Raw genomic sequence first — 17,222 nt, forward strand, 5'->3', positions numbered from 1 at the left:
ATTCTCTTGATTGAGAATATTTTTGAAGTCCTGAGTAACTTGATTTTCAATTGGACTAGTAAGTCCTAAATTAAAATTGTGCGCGCTTTCAAACTGCATAGCAAGTATTTGAGCTTTTTCGCAATTAGTTAGTAATAATTTGTTTTCCTTTTTCAATGCCGGTATTGGCTTCTGAGGTTTTTTCGAAATTTTAGATTATTTCCAAAAGGGCTTAGAGCCAGGTTCCAATCGATAATTTTATTTTCAACTTTGTTGTTTCTTAATTGTGAAAACCGTTTTTTTATTTCTTTCTGCAAATCCTGCCATATAATTTTCATAGCAGGATCGCGAGTGAGCTTCATAATATATAATTTGCACCACATTCTTGACAACTATTTTAGGCGAAATATCCAAATATTTTTCAAAATTCGACATTGAAAATGATAATTATTTTTTTATTATTTCTTATCTTCTATTCCTTTATTTTGTTTTTGGGTTATTTTTTTAATCGGAAGGCTCTGAATTATTCTATCGGTGAAATTTTGATTTTTTTCACTTCTTATCTATGTTAAATACTAAATCCCATGAAAATCACGTTTTTCAACGCATTTCAGCCCATACAAAATATATGAAAAAAAAATCTCCGATAGAATATTTTAAAACCTTCCGTTAATGAAAGTATATACCAAATACTGATCTTTAGCTGAAAAATATCCGATGTACATTCGATTTTTATAATTGTCTGGTTCAGATATACTGTGTGTGGTGTGCCACGCCTTTTCCATAAAATTAGTAAAGGCACTACGATGCCAAAAAGTTTGGGAACCTCTATCCTACATATTCACATAAGATTCTGTAAGAATCTAATCAAATATTATTTGCAGATCCTGCCCCCCAGGATTCCGTGAGAATCCATCATAACATTTTGTGAAAATCCAAGTAAGAATCCTGTACACGATTATTTGGTAACTTTACTTTAGATTTTGTCAAAGTCTCATGCCAGGTTAATTTTAAAACATGCCCTGCAGTCAGTAAGATTGTTTTCCAGATTTTTACAAGAATCAGAACTATGTTAGAAATCCACTTTGGCTTCTGTCAGAATTCCTGCTAAGATTATGCGGAAATCTGACCCAATATTTTTTGAAAATAAGTCCTTGAATCAATATTTTGATGGAAATGAGACATATTGGAAGATTAGTTTTTGTGAGATGATTATACACGAATGCTCTCCTAAATTGTATTAAATCTATGCTCAAGATTCTGTGAGAATAACGCCTTTGATTGAGTGAATTTAGTTTTGACCAATATTATCTTTTTCGTTAAAAACATTTGTTCAAGAAAGGTTTAAAATCCTAACTAAAAACATTTTTTTTTTTTTTGGTAAGTCGCTCATACCAAGCTGTGTTTATTGGTAGAATTTCTAGCAGCATAAAATTAAGCTGCGGGACAGATTCGGCCAGCGGACCTCACGTTGGACAGCCCTGATCTGGGTATTCTGTGTTAGACTACAGTATCATCCTAATTTGTCGATACTCAATTAAGCTATTCTTGAAATTTTGTTGACAACATATTACATTTCGTTTGTCATAGCAGCCCGGAATGTTTATAGGTTAATTGAAGTCACCTGCTTATGATATAAAAAACATCTCGATCCGTTTTAAAAATGTAAGGTGAAGCAATTTCAATGTACTCGCGATCCTGCTGTGAAAATTAAATTACAAGATCTGCAAAAGGGAAAGGAGAGGAGAGGAACACAAATCAATAACGAACAGGCCACAAATCAGTTTTACTTAAATATAGTAAGTCGTCTGTTTTTCGACAGCACTAGACGTGAATAAACATTAGGGTAAAAGTTCCAATAGTGGAGGTACTAAGCACGATTCAACATCATTTAACCGCTGAAAATTCAAAAAGTGTCATAAATGTACATATTATTATTGTAACGGGAAGTAATGCCCATTTACTTAATGAGAAAAATAATTTCATCGCAGTAATCAACGGCATATCAGTGCAGTGTTGTGAAAACTCAATTTCTCATAACATGGATCATGGATGAGTTGGCTCACCTTTTTGACTCATTGTCTCGTATTTCCACAGTTTACTCACACACGGCAATAATTTCTTGTTAGTGTGGTAAAATTAGTAGAAGCATTAAACTAAGAATGCTAATGTCGCTGCTGTTCGTGTTACCAACATCTAGTTTGCCACGAACTGACAGCGTGAGTACCGAGCCTCAAAGTGTCAGATTAATTTTCAAAATCAAAACAACAACATGGTATTGAACAAGCAATGAAAACCCATAATTTAAGGTAATAATTATTAAAATCAATTTTGTGAGAACAACGCTTCTGACGTTCTACTACATATATTTTTATTGTAAAACTATAGTAATCCTTTCTAACGCAAACAACAACAACCGGGTTTCATGAGTTTTTGACGGAGTTTGCGACTGAATATTTTTTTTACGGTTTGAGTTGGTTGAGTGTAAAGTATTAGCAGTTTTGGTGGTATTTCATCAATTTTGAAGCGATTTGAACAATGTTTTCAATTATTTCGTGTATCAACAAGCCAATACGTCGATTGGCAATGTCGGTTCTGTGGCTAATCCAATGAAATCAGTGTAAATGACACTACCGCAACTATAGGAACACGCACAACTAATGGATCACTTACCCTAGATGTGTAGTAATCGTTTAGGGACGGTTTTGAAATAGGGCATTTTACGGCTTCGGTATTATTCGACAGTATTTATCTATCCAAATAATTATTCATTGGAGTAAAGTACATTCAGATAATGGTTCAATGTACAAGTTCAAGAATTTGACCCTCAGTTCTTATGGAAAAAAATCTTACGGGGAGGTTCGCGAAGAAAATGAGGATACCGACAATAGTTGCACTAACATGAAAAGCTCTGAGCATTGTCAAAATGTTTCAAAACAAGTTTTGGCAATTCTGTCGATGTTAAGAAAAAGAGCGCACAATGGACTACCTGCTTTGATATTTTTCACAGTTGATCAGCAGAAGTTTTCTCATTTCATTTTGTATGGGGAAAGGCATCTTACTTCAAATATCTTGCGAATGAAAGCTTTAATCGAAAAAATATTTGGTAAGCGTGATAGCCATCCGTACCAAATATTTTTTCGAAAATAGTTCCCGATTATGAGAAATAATTCGTTAGATGCATTTCGCCATACAAAAATTTTTCGAGTTACCTTTTAGCGATTTTTCGTGCATAGACACTAGCGCATGTGCGTTACGGTGTGGCGAGTAGTGAACCAGAGCATGCATGTAACCCATTGTAAACAGGCAGACACAAAATTTGTCTTCGTATGTCAGAGTATGTCAAGAGAAGCACGGCATTGACTTATAAATTGCCGAGAACACGTAAATTACCCATTATTATTTATTTATTAATCGGGCTCAATTTTGCTGAACCTAGATATTAAGATAAGAGAGGTAAAATACCCGATTATATATTAAATTTGTGGGATTCGTAATCATACGGGGTTTTGTCCATGAACAGGTTCTGCATTCGTATATTGTGTGACTAGGCACGAATATACTCTATGCCATGAAAGGCGGGAAAATTTCCAATCCAAAAATAACCTTACCACCCTCACATGATTCTTAGCTGAATAGCTGCACGTTTACCGCCACGAATTTTAGAACCTGTTTCTGGTTTGAATAATTTGATGGAATAGTGTCGGTACCAATAGTGGATTATCTAAGCATAAAAAAATCATAACATAATAATGGAAAGTCTTAACCGATATCTTTTGACTTTAAGGTGAAACAGCATGGAATCAAATTTCAATAATGTACCAAAATTTTGAAGGCACAAATCTCGCGAAAGAAGCATCAAACTACAGTGCAATTTCTATTTTAGCTTTGTGCACTAGCAAAAAGCTTAAAATAAGAAGATTGACTTTGTACGTTCATTATTTCTGCAGATTAGTGCCTTTGAAATCGTGAGTAGGGGCACAAGCTGGCCATTGTGCCTGCCATGTTTGGATTCCGAGATGTGTCCTTAGATTAGCAGATAGATTTCAACCTCTACTATACGGTACACTTTTTCCAGTAGTTGCGCTAGTGCTCCAGTACAAAATAGTTGATTTTTACAAAGGTTCAACATTTTTCCCTCGGAGCAGCAACTGAAATCTTTCGAATGAAGTACAAAGATCATTTCTGTGATATTTCTTCATTTTTGTATATCTATCTAAATTTACTACTGGAACACGACGGCAAATATTGGTGCAAGGGAGCATTTTTTCGCGAAAGCTTAATTATTTTTATGATTTTTTTTTATTAAATAAAAAGCTGAAAATTTTCAAATCGAATAAACTAGAGACGATCCATCCACCAAAAATAGCGCATGTTGTTTTCATCGAAAAATATACGTTTTATTCCATAGTCCAATCTACTGGTACATTACAACCATTGGTACCGGCACCCTAGTTATAATATACTGACATAACTGGAATGAAATTATTATTATTATTTAATTCTTAGAAATTCTATGAAAAAGGTGAAGTTACAGTAGGGTATTTGTCCTATTATGTAGGACCTATGCACAGTTTTCTAATCTAAATCGTATTTTAGAGTAAAAAACCTAAGTATTTTTACAATGTGAAGTGTTAAAACAATCCTTTATCGGGAGTAGCGAAGTAAAAAGAATGCGGTTGCATACCCATTATCAAAGTTATATATAACTTACCAAAAATGAAAATTGACTATAGATTATTTGATAAATTATAGAATACAAAATAAGTCGTTATGTGAATTTTCAACTGCAATCGACAAATGAAATAGCATTACATGTTTTGAGAATGTAATAAAAATATTTTAAACAAATTGCAGAAATTACCAGTCGAACCCGCGAAGAGCACTGAAGAAGTCTGCAAGTCGCAGACGAAATAGGCCTTACTGACAAGATAAACAACATATTAAAGTTTAAAGGTATTGCTCGCCTTACTAATTATGTTTAGTATTTTAGTTTTTTTTGCAAAAGCGAAGTGAAGTGTTAGAGTCCAATTAGTGTATTTCTTGAACATGCTATAATAATCCCTACACAAATATAAAAAGTGCATTGAAATAACCAGATTTTCAACCAAAAAACTATCGGGGTTACCCCATTTTACGGTACATCTAATTGTTTTAGCTTTATATTTTAAACTTTACGCTTATGTTATTCCTATAGATAGAGAAACCGGCTTATATATAGATTCTGCCTAATCTTTTCAAACTTGAAGTTCATTAAAATTCAAAAAATCCACAAAAAGATTCAAGTGTCAAAAAGTTTTTAAAGTCCTTTTTGTATTTAAGATATCTTATTGAAAAAACTATGTTTTGAGTAGTTTAAGTAGTTTCGCAATTCATTATTATGCAACAGACGTTTAATTTAGCGCTGTCTCTAAACATATCAAATTTTGATGTATTGTAAGAAATGCTAAAATTAAGAAGGGGAAAAAAAAATTATAGTCTCCCACAATCAGATCAGGGCTCAAACTGTATACCAAATGCTTAAAAATCCCCCAGACATCGATAGCCTTAATTTGGTAGAACGGGGAAGCCCCTGCTGCATTGTCTCAAAATAACGCGACATAAATAAATAGCGTGCTAAATGTATTGAGTTTTACCTACTGTTGCTAATAATCAATAAAACGATTCGTCATGCATATCTCTAGACCATATACGATCACCGCATGGGGGATATCCCATGATGACAAATTTCACAGAGGACGTTAATCCATCACCCAACTTATCTCTCTCTCTTGCACACTCTAGCAAACTGTATAATTTGAATTGCAAAATTAGTATTTTTCCTCATTTCCAATAAATTTACTAATAACCACCCAAACCAGTTGGAAGCGATACTTTCCAAGCAACAAGTTTTAGACTATGACTGTAGGCTATAAGTCTTTTGGCGCATGTTAAAACGACTTAACCGCAAACAAAAGGGACCGCGTGTGGGTTACTCACGGGAAGATATATGTTAAGAAAATAACAAATACGATGACATATGAGACTCCTTCCTCTCTAAGCATTTACGTAATTAATGCATGGCTCCAGCTGATCCCAGAAGTTGTGACAAGGATTTCAAAGAACTATTGATTTATTTATGGTCGGATGTTTATATTTTGTTTCAAGATTTGCATTTTTCGCAGTTCCCATGCGGGAAAGACAGTGATATGACAGGCTGTAGGTATGCATGCCGTATTCATCACTCGAACGGCATCATCTTTGGAACTGCTCGATTTAATTAGAATGCCCGTATCGAATCGTAGGTCATAATTTTTATTGTCTCGAGGATGCAATTAATGTGAAAATGATTGGATTATCCAAGAAATTCGCCGAAGCATCCGCGAGTTAACATTCCACCGTGGTAATTGTTTCAATAGGCTAAAGTAGGGGTTGTTTGTCATCATCAATTAATACGTACATGTCAGGTTGAACGCAATTATTAGCTTTGAACAAAGTTTTTTTTCTCATACATCACAGCTTACAATGATAAATTGAATCACTTTTAAGTACAGCTCTCAAAATATGATAACCTACGATTAATCTGGAATAGAATGATGATTTCCAGATTGCAAAAAAAACAAATTTCTTGAAACTGTCAATATTTTTGGATTTTCTTCAGTATTTTAGACAAATGCTTTTTAGCTATCTAGAACAGTCGTTGGCGGTCCCTTGTAAAGGGTAAAGGTTAACAGTAAAATATGTGAGTTTTTCAAACATGTATATTAGATGTAAAACTGAAAAATAATTGATATAAAATTATCAAGAATATTTGGGATTAGTATTTACATATGACATTACAAACAGACGATAGCAACAGAATAATTACAATTTGATTTATTTGGACAGGTTTTATGACACCAGTTGTTAATAAATCACGTTACATCTGTAGAATTAATTGTTAATTAACTGTTAAACATAACAGAATATCTAAGCAAAAAAAACAAACATCAACCTTCATTCTGTGCCAAACGTTCAAAAGTTGCCTGTGTGTTGGGGTCATAATGATCTTAAATTGAAAAGTTTATAGGTTTGCGAATTTCAAACCGTTTGTTTTTTTGTATTTCCCTTCTATTTTGGAAAGAATAACTAATTCAGCTGGTTGGTAAATGGCTGGCATGGCATACCATTGGTATCTTGCGTACCAGAAGGAATAAAATATATCCTGCCCAGCATATCGTATCCCTCCCTCCGCGCGGTATTGGCCGGGGAACATTGGACGTATGCTGACAGGGTAGAGGGATTTGCTTCTGCAAACATGGAGCGTCTGTACTCCATGTAAGGAGCGGCTCACAACAGCGTCTGTTCCCCATATCAGGGGCGGCTGATCATCGTCCGAATGCCAGAGAAGGACTCTAAGCAAAACTGTGCACTGTTTCCTTCGGAAATCTAGAGGGTTGGTGTCAGGCACTGCAAGCCAACCGTTAAAAAATCAAGCAACGAATAATCAACGAGAGAATACGAAGCAGGACAATCAGCGAAGACCACAGCAACGTAAAGGGACTAGCGATTGAAAGCTCGGTACGTGGAACTGTAAATCTCTCAACTTCATCGAAAGCACACACATACTCGCCGACGTGCTGAAGGACCGTGGATTTGGCATCGGAGCGTTGCAGGAAGTGTGTTAGAAGGAATCAGTGGTGCGAACGTTTAGAGGTAACTATACCATCTACCAGAGCTGCGGCAATACACACGAGCTATGAACAGCTTTTATAGTAATGGGTGATATTTAGAAGCGCGTGATCGTGTGATAGCCGATCAATGAGAGTGCAAGTTGAGATTCAAAGACCAGTTCTTCAACTTCAGCCTAATAAACGTGCACAGCCCTCAATCCGGAAGCACTGACGATGATAAAGACGCTTTTTACGCGTAGCTCGAACGCGAGTAAAAAAGCTACCCAAGCCACGACGTCAAAATCATCATAAGAGATTCTAACGCTCAAGTTGGCCAGGAGGAGGAGTTCAGACCGACTATTGGAAAAAAATAGCGCCCACCGGCTGACGAACGAGAACGGCTTACGACTATTTGATTTCACCATCTCCAAGAATATGGCCATTCGTAGTACATACTATCAGCACATCCTTCCATACCGATACACCTGGAGACAGAATCACAAATCGACCATCTTCTGATTGATGGACGGCACTTCTACGACATTATCGACGTCAGGACATATCGTGGCGCTAACATCGACTCTGACCACTATCTGGTGATGCTTAAACTGCGCCTAAAACTCTTCGTCGGTCACAACGTGCGGCTGAAGAAACCAGATGTTGCAGATGCATACGCGCAGCACATCAAGGCCACATAACCGGAAGAGTGTGAGTTGGATGAAGCCCCTCTTGAGGACTGCTGGAGAACATTGAAAGCAGCCATCAACAATGCAGCTGAAAGCAAGGTCGGGTACGTGTGACGGAGTCGACGGAACGTTTGGCTCGACGAGGAATGCAGGCAGATTATGGAGGAAAAGACTGCAGCGCGGGCGCAATAGCAGACTCGCCTCTTTCGGGAGAAAAAACGCCGCCAGGAAGAGACGGAGTGTGAGAAGATGGAACAGTTGTGCCAGTCTCAAGAAACACGTAAGATCTATCAGAAGCTCAACGCATCCCGCAACGGCTTCGTGCCGCGAGCCGAGATGTGCAGGGATAATTATGGGAGCATTTTGACGGACGAGCGTGATTTTATCGAAAGGTGAAAGCAGCACTTCGACGAGCATATGAATGACGCTGAGAGCACAGGCAATGAAGGACGGGACAACGGAGGAAATGTCTTCGTCAGTGCTGCGGGTGATGGAAATCAACTAGCCCACACTTTGAGGGAGGTTAAGGATGCCATTCACCAGCTCAAGAACAATAAAGCTGCTGGTACGGACGGTATTGGACCTGAACTCGTAAAGATGGGCCCGGAGAGGCTGGCCATTTGTCTGCATCGGCTGATAGGCACAATCTGGGAAACAGAACAGCTATCGGGAGAGTGGAAGGAAGGGGTAATATGCCCGATCTACAAGAACAACGACAAGTTAGAAAGTGAGAAACTTCAAGCGATAAACATTCTAAATGCAGCCTACAAAGTATTATCCCAGATAATCTTCCGTCGTCTGTCACCTGTAGTAAACGAGTTCGTGTGAAGTTATCAAGACGGCTTCGTTGACGGCCGATCGACAACGGACCAGATCTTTACTACACGGAAAATCCTCTAAAAACGTAGTGAATATTAGGTCCCAACGCATTTTTATTCGATTTCAAGATATCGAATATATCAAGCGCACAGAGCTATGGAAAATCATGGACGAGAACAGCTTTCCAATAACAATAATGTTAGCCGTGAAATACGGAGGCGCATCTCAGTGGAAGTCGGGCCACAAGAAGCTGCGGTCAAAAAAGATTCACACCCGCTCCAAATGCCAAGGATGATCATGACAAAATAAATGATGCATCGCGGTTGTTCTTTATCATGCGAGCATAGCAACAAGGATAAACCATTAGTCGTCAAGTCAAACAACAAACTCCCCTTCGCAAAAACTGAATAGCTCGGCAAGTTTGCTAACGATCAATTATTCGCAAACTAAAGTTATAACTTTGAGAGGATTTTTACGTTTTTATTCCGCGATCTGCCTTCTGGTATGCCATTTTTGATCCGAAAGTCAATCGGGCAAGGTTTGGGCGAAAAATTATGCCGTGAACACGTTCTGATTCATGTTAAGGTTCCCCCAAATCTACGCGACTTTCCACGGCGACAGCGACAAAAAATCGTCGCGATTTCGCTGTTGTGTCGCCGCAAGCACTCTTCTATGAACCGATGCTCATGTTCACTATTTTGACGTTTTAGCGGTGCCGAATTCACTCGTTTCCATGGTGACATGAATAGGTCAGGAGAAGTGGATAAACTTGTCATTCATTTTCCTGTCAATTCTCATAAAAAATCTACTTTTTCTCTGCTATTAATTCACTCTGGGTGAACCACTTCACCTGGCCTATAACACGGCACCGCTAAAACGTTCAAAGAATGAACGTGTGCATGAGCCTCTGTACGTGCCATGAGGCTCTGCACTGTTTTGATTATGTATGAGATTTTGACGTTTACTGGCCTTGTTGTTTACTAATTTCATGGTAGAGTGAAAGAGAGAGGATGATTTTTGTGCAGAGCCCCATAAATTCTTTTGTTCTAATGACTTTTACTGTGCGCCGTGTGTTGGTGCTGTCTCGCTCTCTCCCACGGGCAACTTGAAGCACAGTAAAAGTCAAACGTTTTATAGCATGCATAGGCTCATTGTTCCATGGAACCATCTTAACTGGCACGATTTGAATTGCTGCAAAATCGCGTCGCTGTGGCTTAGATGCGCTCATCAAACAGTACATGCAACGAAACATCAGCGCAATCGCGACGATTGTGGCTGTCGCCGCAAAAAGTCGCTTAGATCTGGGCAAGGTGTGTGCATTGTACTCTGTAGCCAGAGTAAGGTGTTATCGCTTGGCGAAAGTGGCTAGGAAGCCATCTTTAGCTTGCTGGCCGTTTTGTTTACAAACATTACTGCCTGGCCTGGATGATGCTGAAACTGAAACTAACTGTGCTGCCATCAGTGCGGACGAAATTGTCAAAAAAGAAAGAAATGAGTAGAGCACACAAGGAGCAGGGGCGACCAGATTAGAATAATTTTTGACAACACTGTTTCTCCAGCCAATCAGGAGTCAGTCTCTCGTCTGTCAGTCTCAGATGTTTGTAAACAAAATGGCCAGCCCTTCCTCACCTACCCTGTCTGGTTTTCTCCATAAAGTGAACATAATGGAACACCTTAGAGAAATGAACCCGCCTTGGATCTGGGGAAGCCACTTGTTTCAACATCCGACAAGCGGTTTGTTCCGCGACAAACAGTGCATCGGATGCACCATATATCCTTACTATGCGCGTGTAGTGAGGTGTTCAAATTACGCTTCTGCAAGAGGGACGGCCCTCTTAGACCATTCAAATACTATGTTGTTAGTCGCTAGAGACGATTTTTTTTCCATCCTTGCCAAATGCACTATACACAAAACGCTCATAAAGCCGGTTGCCTTCTACGGGCATGAAACGTGAACGATACTTGAGGAGGACCTGCAAGCACTTGGAGTCTTCGAAAGTCGGGTGCTTAGGATGATTTTTGGCGGTTTGCAGGAAAGCGGTATGTAGCGAGCCAATTTGTATGATTAGGCAAAAAAGTGTTCTACGTCATCGTGTATGTTTTGAGTGAGTTATTCGATGTTGAACGCCAAAATGATGCACAACCGTATGTGATTCGTAACTGTGTGCACATGGTACAATGCCACAAAATTTCCTATGTGTTCAATCTGAACTTCCTATACCTCCATTTTGGCTAATGGCAGAGTGGCAAAAAATTAATTCTATCAAGAAATTCAATGGCGAATTGGTTTAAGCTAGAATTACTCAATATACAGTATACAATATTTGTATGGTTTTTATGACAAATTATATTGAAATCTTACATCTACTGGTAAATAGATATTCACAGGATTTTTTTTATTTTGTGTATTCCAGTACTAATGAACTGTATTTTGTTTTATATTTCAGATAAGTTCTTTAATCGACACGCAATAACACGATTGAATTACCAAAATGACAAACAAAGACTTTCCTCAATGCAACGGATCGCAGCCATCGGTGAATCTCAAAAATGGCATCAACAACGACGCGATGTCTGTGTCCAGTTACAAGGGCTCCAAAGACATACTGAACGCAAAGTTCAACAAACCACCGGAAAAAGCTAGCAATGCAGTTACCAACACCCAACCCGTATCGTACTTCAAATTGGTAAGTTCGACAAGATTGGGCGATAAGCGAGTGGATGACCTCATAATCGTTCGCTACTGACTGCTGTTCTTATTTCTTCTGATTTCATAGTTTCGGTTCGCTACTTGGGGAGAAATAAGTGCCACAATTCTAGGAGTAATATTAGCCTCGTTTGCTTCTCTCGGACTTCCCTACGGTGTTATCCTGTACGGCGAGTACACCACTCTACTGGTCGACCGAACAATCGGGATAGGAAAATCGACTGACACGGCCATTCTGTCGATGTTTGGGGGTGGACACGTGTTGTAAGTACATCTAGCATTTCCAAGTGAAGTTTTGATGCACTGGTTGACAACTTATATATTTCATACGATTGATTCTGACGAAATAATTTATATTTTGCGTTAAGTTCATTTTTTAACCATTCGACTACTATTGAACAGTACTATTTGGTAATGTACCTAGATCGACATTTTTAATACGAAAATTTCTAATGCAGGTCGGACTCAATTATCCGGAGTATCGATTTTTATTTCACTCTGGATAATCGAATCACTAAAAGAAAAATTTAAATCTGCGATAAAAGAACTTAAATATTATCATTTTTCGTTGTTTTATTTATATGATGCGGTGGCGTAGCCAGACATTATTTCTAGGAAAAGAAAAAAAAAATACCGGCATACACAAAAAATAAACATTTTTCAAGCCCCCCTTTTCTTACCTATGTCCAAAACTGCAAAACCATTCATATTGTATATTGCAATGCCAAATTATCCCAAATGTATGCATAAAAAATGAAAAATAAGAATATTAAAAAACATATTCCGGATAATCGAGTCTAAAATTCCGGATAATCGAATCCCGGATAATCGAGTCGCCGAATAATCGAGTCCTACCTATATTATAATTTTAATGTAAAAATAAGTGATTCAGTTACTCGAATAAATAAGAATATTTTATAAGCAGCAAATACATTGTGGTATTGATTTGATATTTTTTGTTTTATTTTGTTCTAGTTCGCATGAATAATTCAATTCCACGATACATTTTTTTTTATTATTTGTGCGTATTATTTAAGATAGCAGTTTTCATATCATGCTTTGGCAGGTGCTCCACGACAGTTTTGAAAATTTGTGCCAATGCCTTGAAAAATCTCAGCCTTTTGCTTCAAATACGCTGCTACTATACCAAACCAAGCCATAACTAGAATTTCCAAGAATTAGTTTGAAATCAAAATAACCGATGGTTCTGAAAAATCGTTTTTCGAGTCTTGTACAAACGGTATCAACATCTCGATCATTAATGAACTTTCATTTACGTCGGATATTTTTACGAAAAAAAATCAGTTTCTGGGTTTCGTATTTGGAAGGTTAAAAATATTCTGTCGATGAAAATGTTTCCATATATTTTGTATCAGACAGTTTTAGCAGCAAAACTGGGTTTCCTTAATTGAATGTGGAAAACAACACAACAAGTTGAAGAAATACAACTTTTCTCGAAAGTATATTTCTCGCTTAATTTAAGAACTCGCCTCGAAAGCCATTGATAACCAAGGTTGTAGCTTGATGTTACTGAACAAACATACATTTAGGGGTGATCGGGGAAATATGGGCCGCCTAAGGAAAACGTCATGGAATGCATAGAAAAACAGCAAAAATTATGGTTTAAATGCAAATGACTTGTACTATTAACTGTTATCTTCCATGTTACGTCGATAATTAATGTTAACATCAACTTGCAAATCATTTCAAAAACTTTTTGGAAAACCATGTTTTTCTACGTGCTCACCAACCATATGGGGCATTATGAGCCACCCTACGGGGCAGTATGAGCCACCTCATTCAATCGAATGATTTTTATTTAAAATAGTATAGAGACGAGTTAGTGGTGAAGAGTACATTATTGAAAAGGAAATTGTATTAGCTTTGCTTAAAATTATTGATTCTAGCGACTTATTTTTAAAAGATACATGATACAAAAAATAACAAAATGAAATCATGATGTACATCTTGTTACAGTGATACCTCCATGAGTCGATGTTCCATGACTCGATATCGACTCATGGAACCATGCTAAAAACAAAATTTCATGGTTACTATGACGGTCCCTAGAAGCAGCCTTCCAAAGGATTGCTGTTCCATGACTCGATATTTCCATGAGTCGATGGTCCCTTCAATATCGACTCATGGAGGTTTGACTGTTCACTATGCTATGCGGTTGTTATTTGACTGCACGGGTAATCATCATCAGCATGCAACCCATCGATCAAATTTTCAATGCGAAGGTTTGTCAGGTTCTCTAGATCTGTGAATTTGAGAATTTTAAGTTTGGCTTCGTTTTATAATACCCTTAGAAATATATTCATTTCTCATATGTATAAAGGTGTTATGTGTTAGGCTTTGCCGTAATTGAATTGTTATTAACATTTGAATAATAAAGTGCAACTAGTTTTAAATTTGACATGACAAACGTTTCGACTTTGGATATTTTGCCAATAAATGCATTTTTGTGACATTCGACATTTCTGAAGATTTCAATCCAAACTGTGGAACCAAAGACGAAACAAAGACCCCCATGTCCGTCGCACTTGCAAACCAAATTATGGCACATAATGTAGTACTAGAAGTGGTACCCATTCTGTACCCGACTACTATGTCCCTATTCGTCTCTGGTGGAACGTTATCAAATCATAAATACTTTCGATCAACTTAATAAAATCTGTGAGATTGTTCTACAAAGTTCGAAAAAAAAACAAAGTTGGCTTGTCACATTGCCAAATAAAATCGCATAACAGTTACATTGAAATTATGTATTGGCCACATAGTGTAGTAGTGAAAATATTTCTATCAAATTTGTTTGGATAGTTTCGAACTGTAAACAATTTCTGCTTCAATAAGTATTGTGAAGCTCTCGGTAATTTTTAGAAACTCTAGTTTCTTCCCGTACTGATAAAAGTACATACTTAGTTTGTACTCCATTCATTCAATGCCTACTTTTGTCGAATGTTACTAATATGCAGTTAACCAAGAATGATAGGCTACTTTCTGAGAGTTTCTTGGTAAGGATGTAAAAAATACCATCATCACCAAAAATTTAAATATTTTCGATATCTATCTATCTATATAAATAAAAATGGAGTGGTGTTTGCATGTCACGAAATGGCTTCCGAACGGGTCAACCGATTTGAATGATTATGTTTACGTTTTGTTCGTCAAGTGTTCCGACGTGTTTGTGTGTATAAAAATCCCAGGATATTATCTATATAAATAAAAATGGAGTGGTGTTTGCATGTCACGAAATGGCTTCCGAACGGGTCAACCGATTTGAATGATTATTTTTACGTTTTGTTCGTCAAGTGTTCCGACGTGTTTGTGTGTATAAAAATCCCAGGATATTAACCGGGAAAGTCGGAAAAACGAGCGTGAACGGAATCGTCATTTTGTATGGGACGATCCATAGCGTTTTTCAACAGCCTACTTGATGGCAAGACGAAGCTTGCCGGGCCCACTAGTATATAAATGAAAATGGAATTGTGTTTGTATGTCACGAAATGGCTTGAGAATGAGTCAGCGGATATACCTGATTCTTTCACAGTTAGGTTCTTGAAGTGTTCCGACGTGTTTGTGTTCATAAAAAGTCATAGAACTACACGGGAAAAGTGAGAAAAACAGGGGAAGAATTTCCTAGAAATATTTCAATATTAGCCGGTCAAAAGATCCCGTTTTATGAGGATCGTGTTTATAAGCATATTACTTAGATTCTATGAAAAATTAGAATTCCTTAGACACTTAAATTCAGTAATCGACCTCGGAAAACGGATTCGCCAAGAGTTTGATTGACAAAGTCTCGGTAAAATAAGTACCGAGATTCGGTATTGTAAATAACCGGGTTCTCAGCGCTGTTGGGTTCTTGGCGATTCGGTTTTGCTGAGGTCGATAAAATAATTTAAGTGTGTACCGGATTAGACGCATCTCTTCTAAAAGTTTGGTGAGTTCAATTTACGATTTTACTCTTTTAATTATAATTTTCATGAGCTTTCCGGAAATCGCATTAAAGTGTCCGGAATACGAGGCAAGATTAAGGAATCGTCCGGAATACGAATCATGAAAGGTTCACACATTTCTATTTAAAGTCAACCCTCCATGAGTCAATTTTAAAGGGATCATCCGCTCATAAAAATATTGAATCATGAAACAGCAATGCTATCTATAGAAAACCGTTTGAAGTGACCATCATTAGACCATGAAATTTGATTTTTACTATGGTTCTATAAGCTGATATCGAGTAATGGAACATCGATTCTTGGACATGTTCCATTACTCGATATAGGATTATTACTTGAACTGTGCATAGTGGGATTCCGTTTTTAGCAACAAAGTCGAAATTTTCAATTGCCAAAAACTGAACCATGTCAAAATCGAAACCCATTTTTTTAATTTCAACACTATCATCTACAAAAAAAAGGATGTTTGGCTCAATGATGACGTAATTCCAAGAAGAAGAATAAGAAGAAGAAGAAAAAGTGACATTTATTCAAGAACTGCACGCTATGTCTAAACCAGCAGATAATGCAAATCGAACGTACAATGTACATCGTATTTTTTCCGCTAGAGCTCAGAAATTGGGTTATACTTTCATAATCGGAAGGTTTTAAAATATTCCATCGGTGGAATTTTGATTTTTTCAACTTTTTAGCTATGTTTTCATATACAGACAACGAAAATCAATGAAAATCACGTTTTCCTACACATTTCAGCCCATGGTCATATATATGACCAATTTACAGGGTGAACTATACTGAGTACCATATCAAGGTTACTAATCAAGAACGCATGCTGCATGAAATAATTAATATGTTTCGAGATCCTTGCAATCTCTAGCCGGGTCTTAGAGTTTTCTAACTGGATCCTAGAGACAGGGTGCTATGTTTTTATAGTGTGGAATTTTTAGCGGATTCTTGAGAAATCTTAATGGAATCTGCAAATTCCTTGCTTACATTAATAGTTTCTTGCTGGATCTTGAGAATGTATAGTTTGTCAATGGGGATACTGCGCGATATCTGGCGATTCCTAATGAACTCCTAAGATTTCTAAAGTGTCATATGAAATTCTAGCGGACCACTGTGGACTTCTAAAGGTTTTTGTTTTGAGTAATTTTGACAAAATCTTGAGGATAAATAGGTTCTCTGCAAAACTTGGGGATTGTTAGCAGTAGTTTTAATAGAATTTCCATCGGAGACTTGAAAATATTCATCAATATCGCAGCATAATCCTGAAATTCTAAGCAACATCCTCGACATTCCAAGCAGACTCTTAGGAAGTTATCAATTCCTATCTGAATTCTCTTTTGACTCTGAAATTGATAAATGTCGCCTAAGCCTATAGAATAATATGTTATTATTAAGGCGAAAGTAAAAATGAAGCAAATGTCACAAATGAAAA

At 37.2% G+C, this 17,222-nt stretch overlaps 1 protein-coding gene across 3 annotated transcripts in view; it reads left to right on the forward strand.

Annotated features, from left to right (window-relative positions):
- The window catches only part of LOC5573277 (multidrug resistance protein homolog 49), an 84,296-nt gene that overhangs the window by 54,272 nt on the left and 12,802 nt on the right, over positions 1 to 17,222 (forward strand). For all 3 annotated transcript variants that reach the window (XM_021843341.1, XM_021843340.1, XM_001654442.2), the window contains exons 2-3: positions 11,563 to 11,802; positions 11,893 to 12,086. In XM_021843341.1, the coding sequence (XP_021699033.1) occupies positions 11,608 to 11,802; positions 11,893 to 12,086 (389 nt within the window). In that variant the 5' untranslated portion in view covers positions 11,563 to 11,607. The remainder of the gene's footprint in view (positions 1 to 11,562; positions 11,803 to 11,892; positions 12,087 to 17,222) is intronic.

The sequence above is a fragment of the Aedes aegypti genome, chromosome 2 (assembly GCF_002204515.2).
Source record: "Aedes aegypti strain LVP_AGWG chromosome 2, AaegL5.0 Primary Assembly, whole genome shotgun sequence".
In the NCBI taxonomy this organism is placed as follows: domain Eukaryota; kingdom Metazoa; phylum Arthropoda; class Insecta; order Diptera; family Culicidae; genus Aedes; species Aedes aegypti.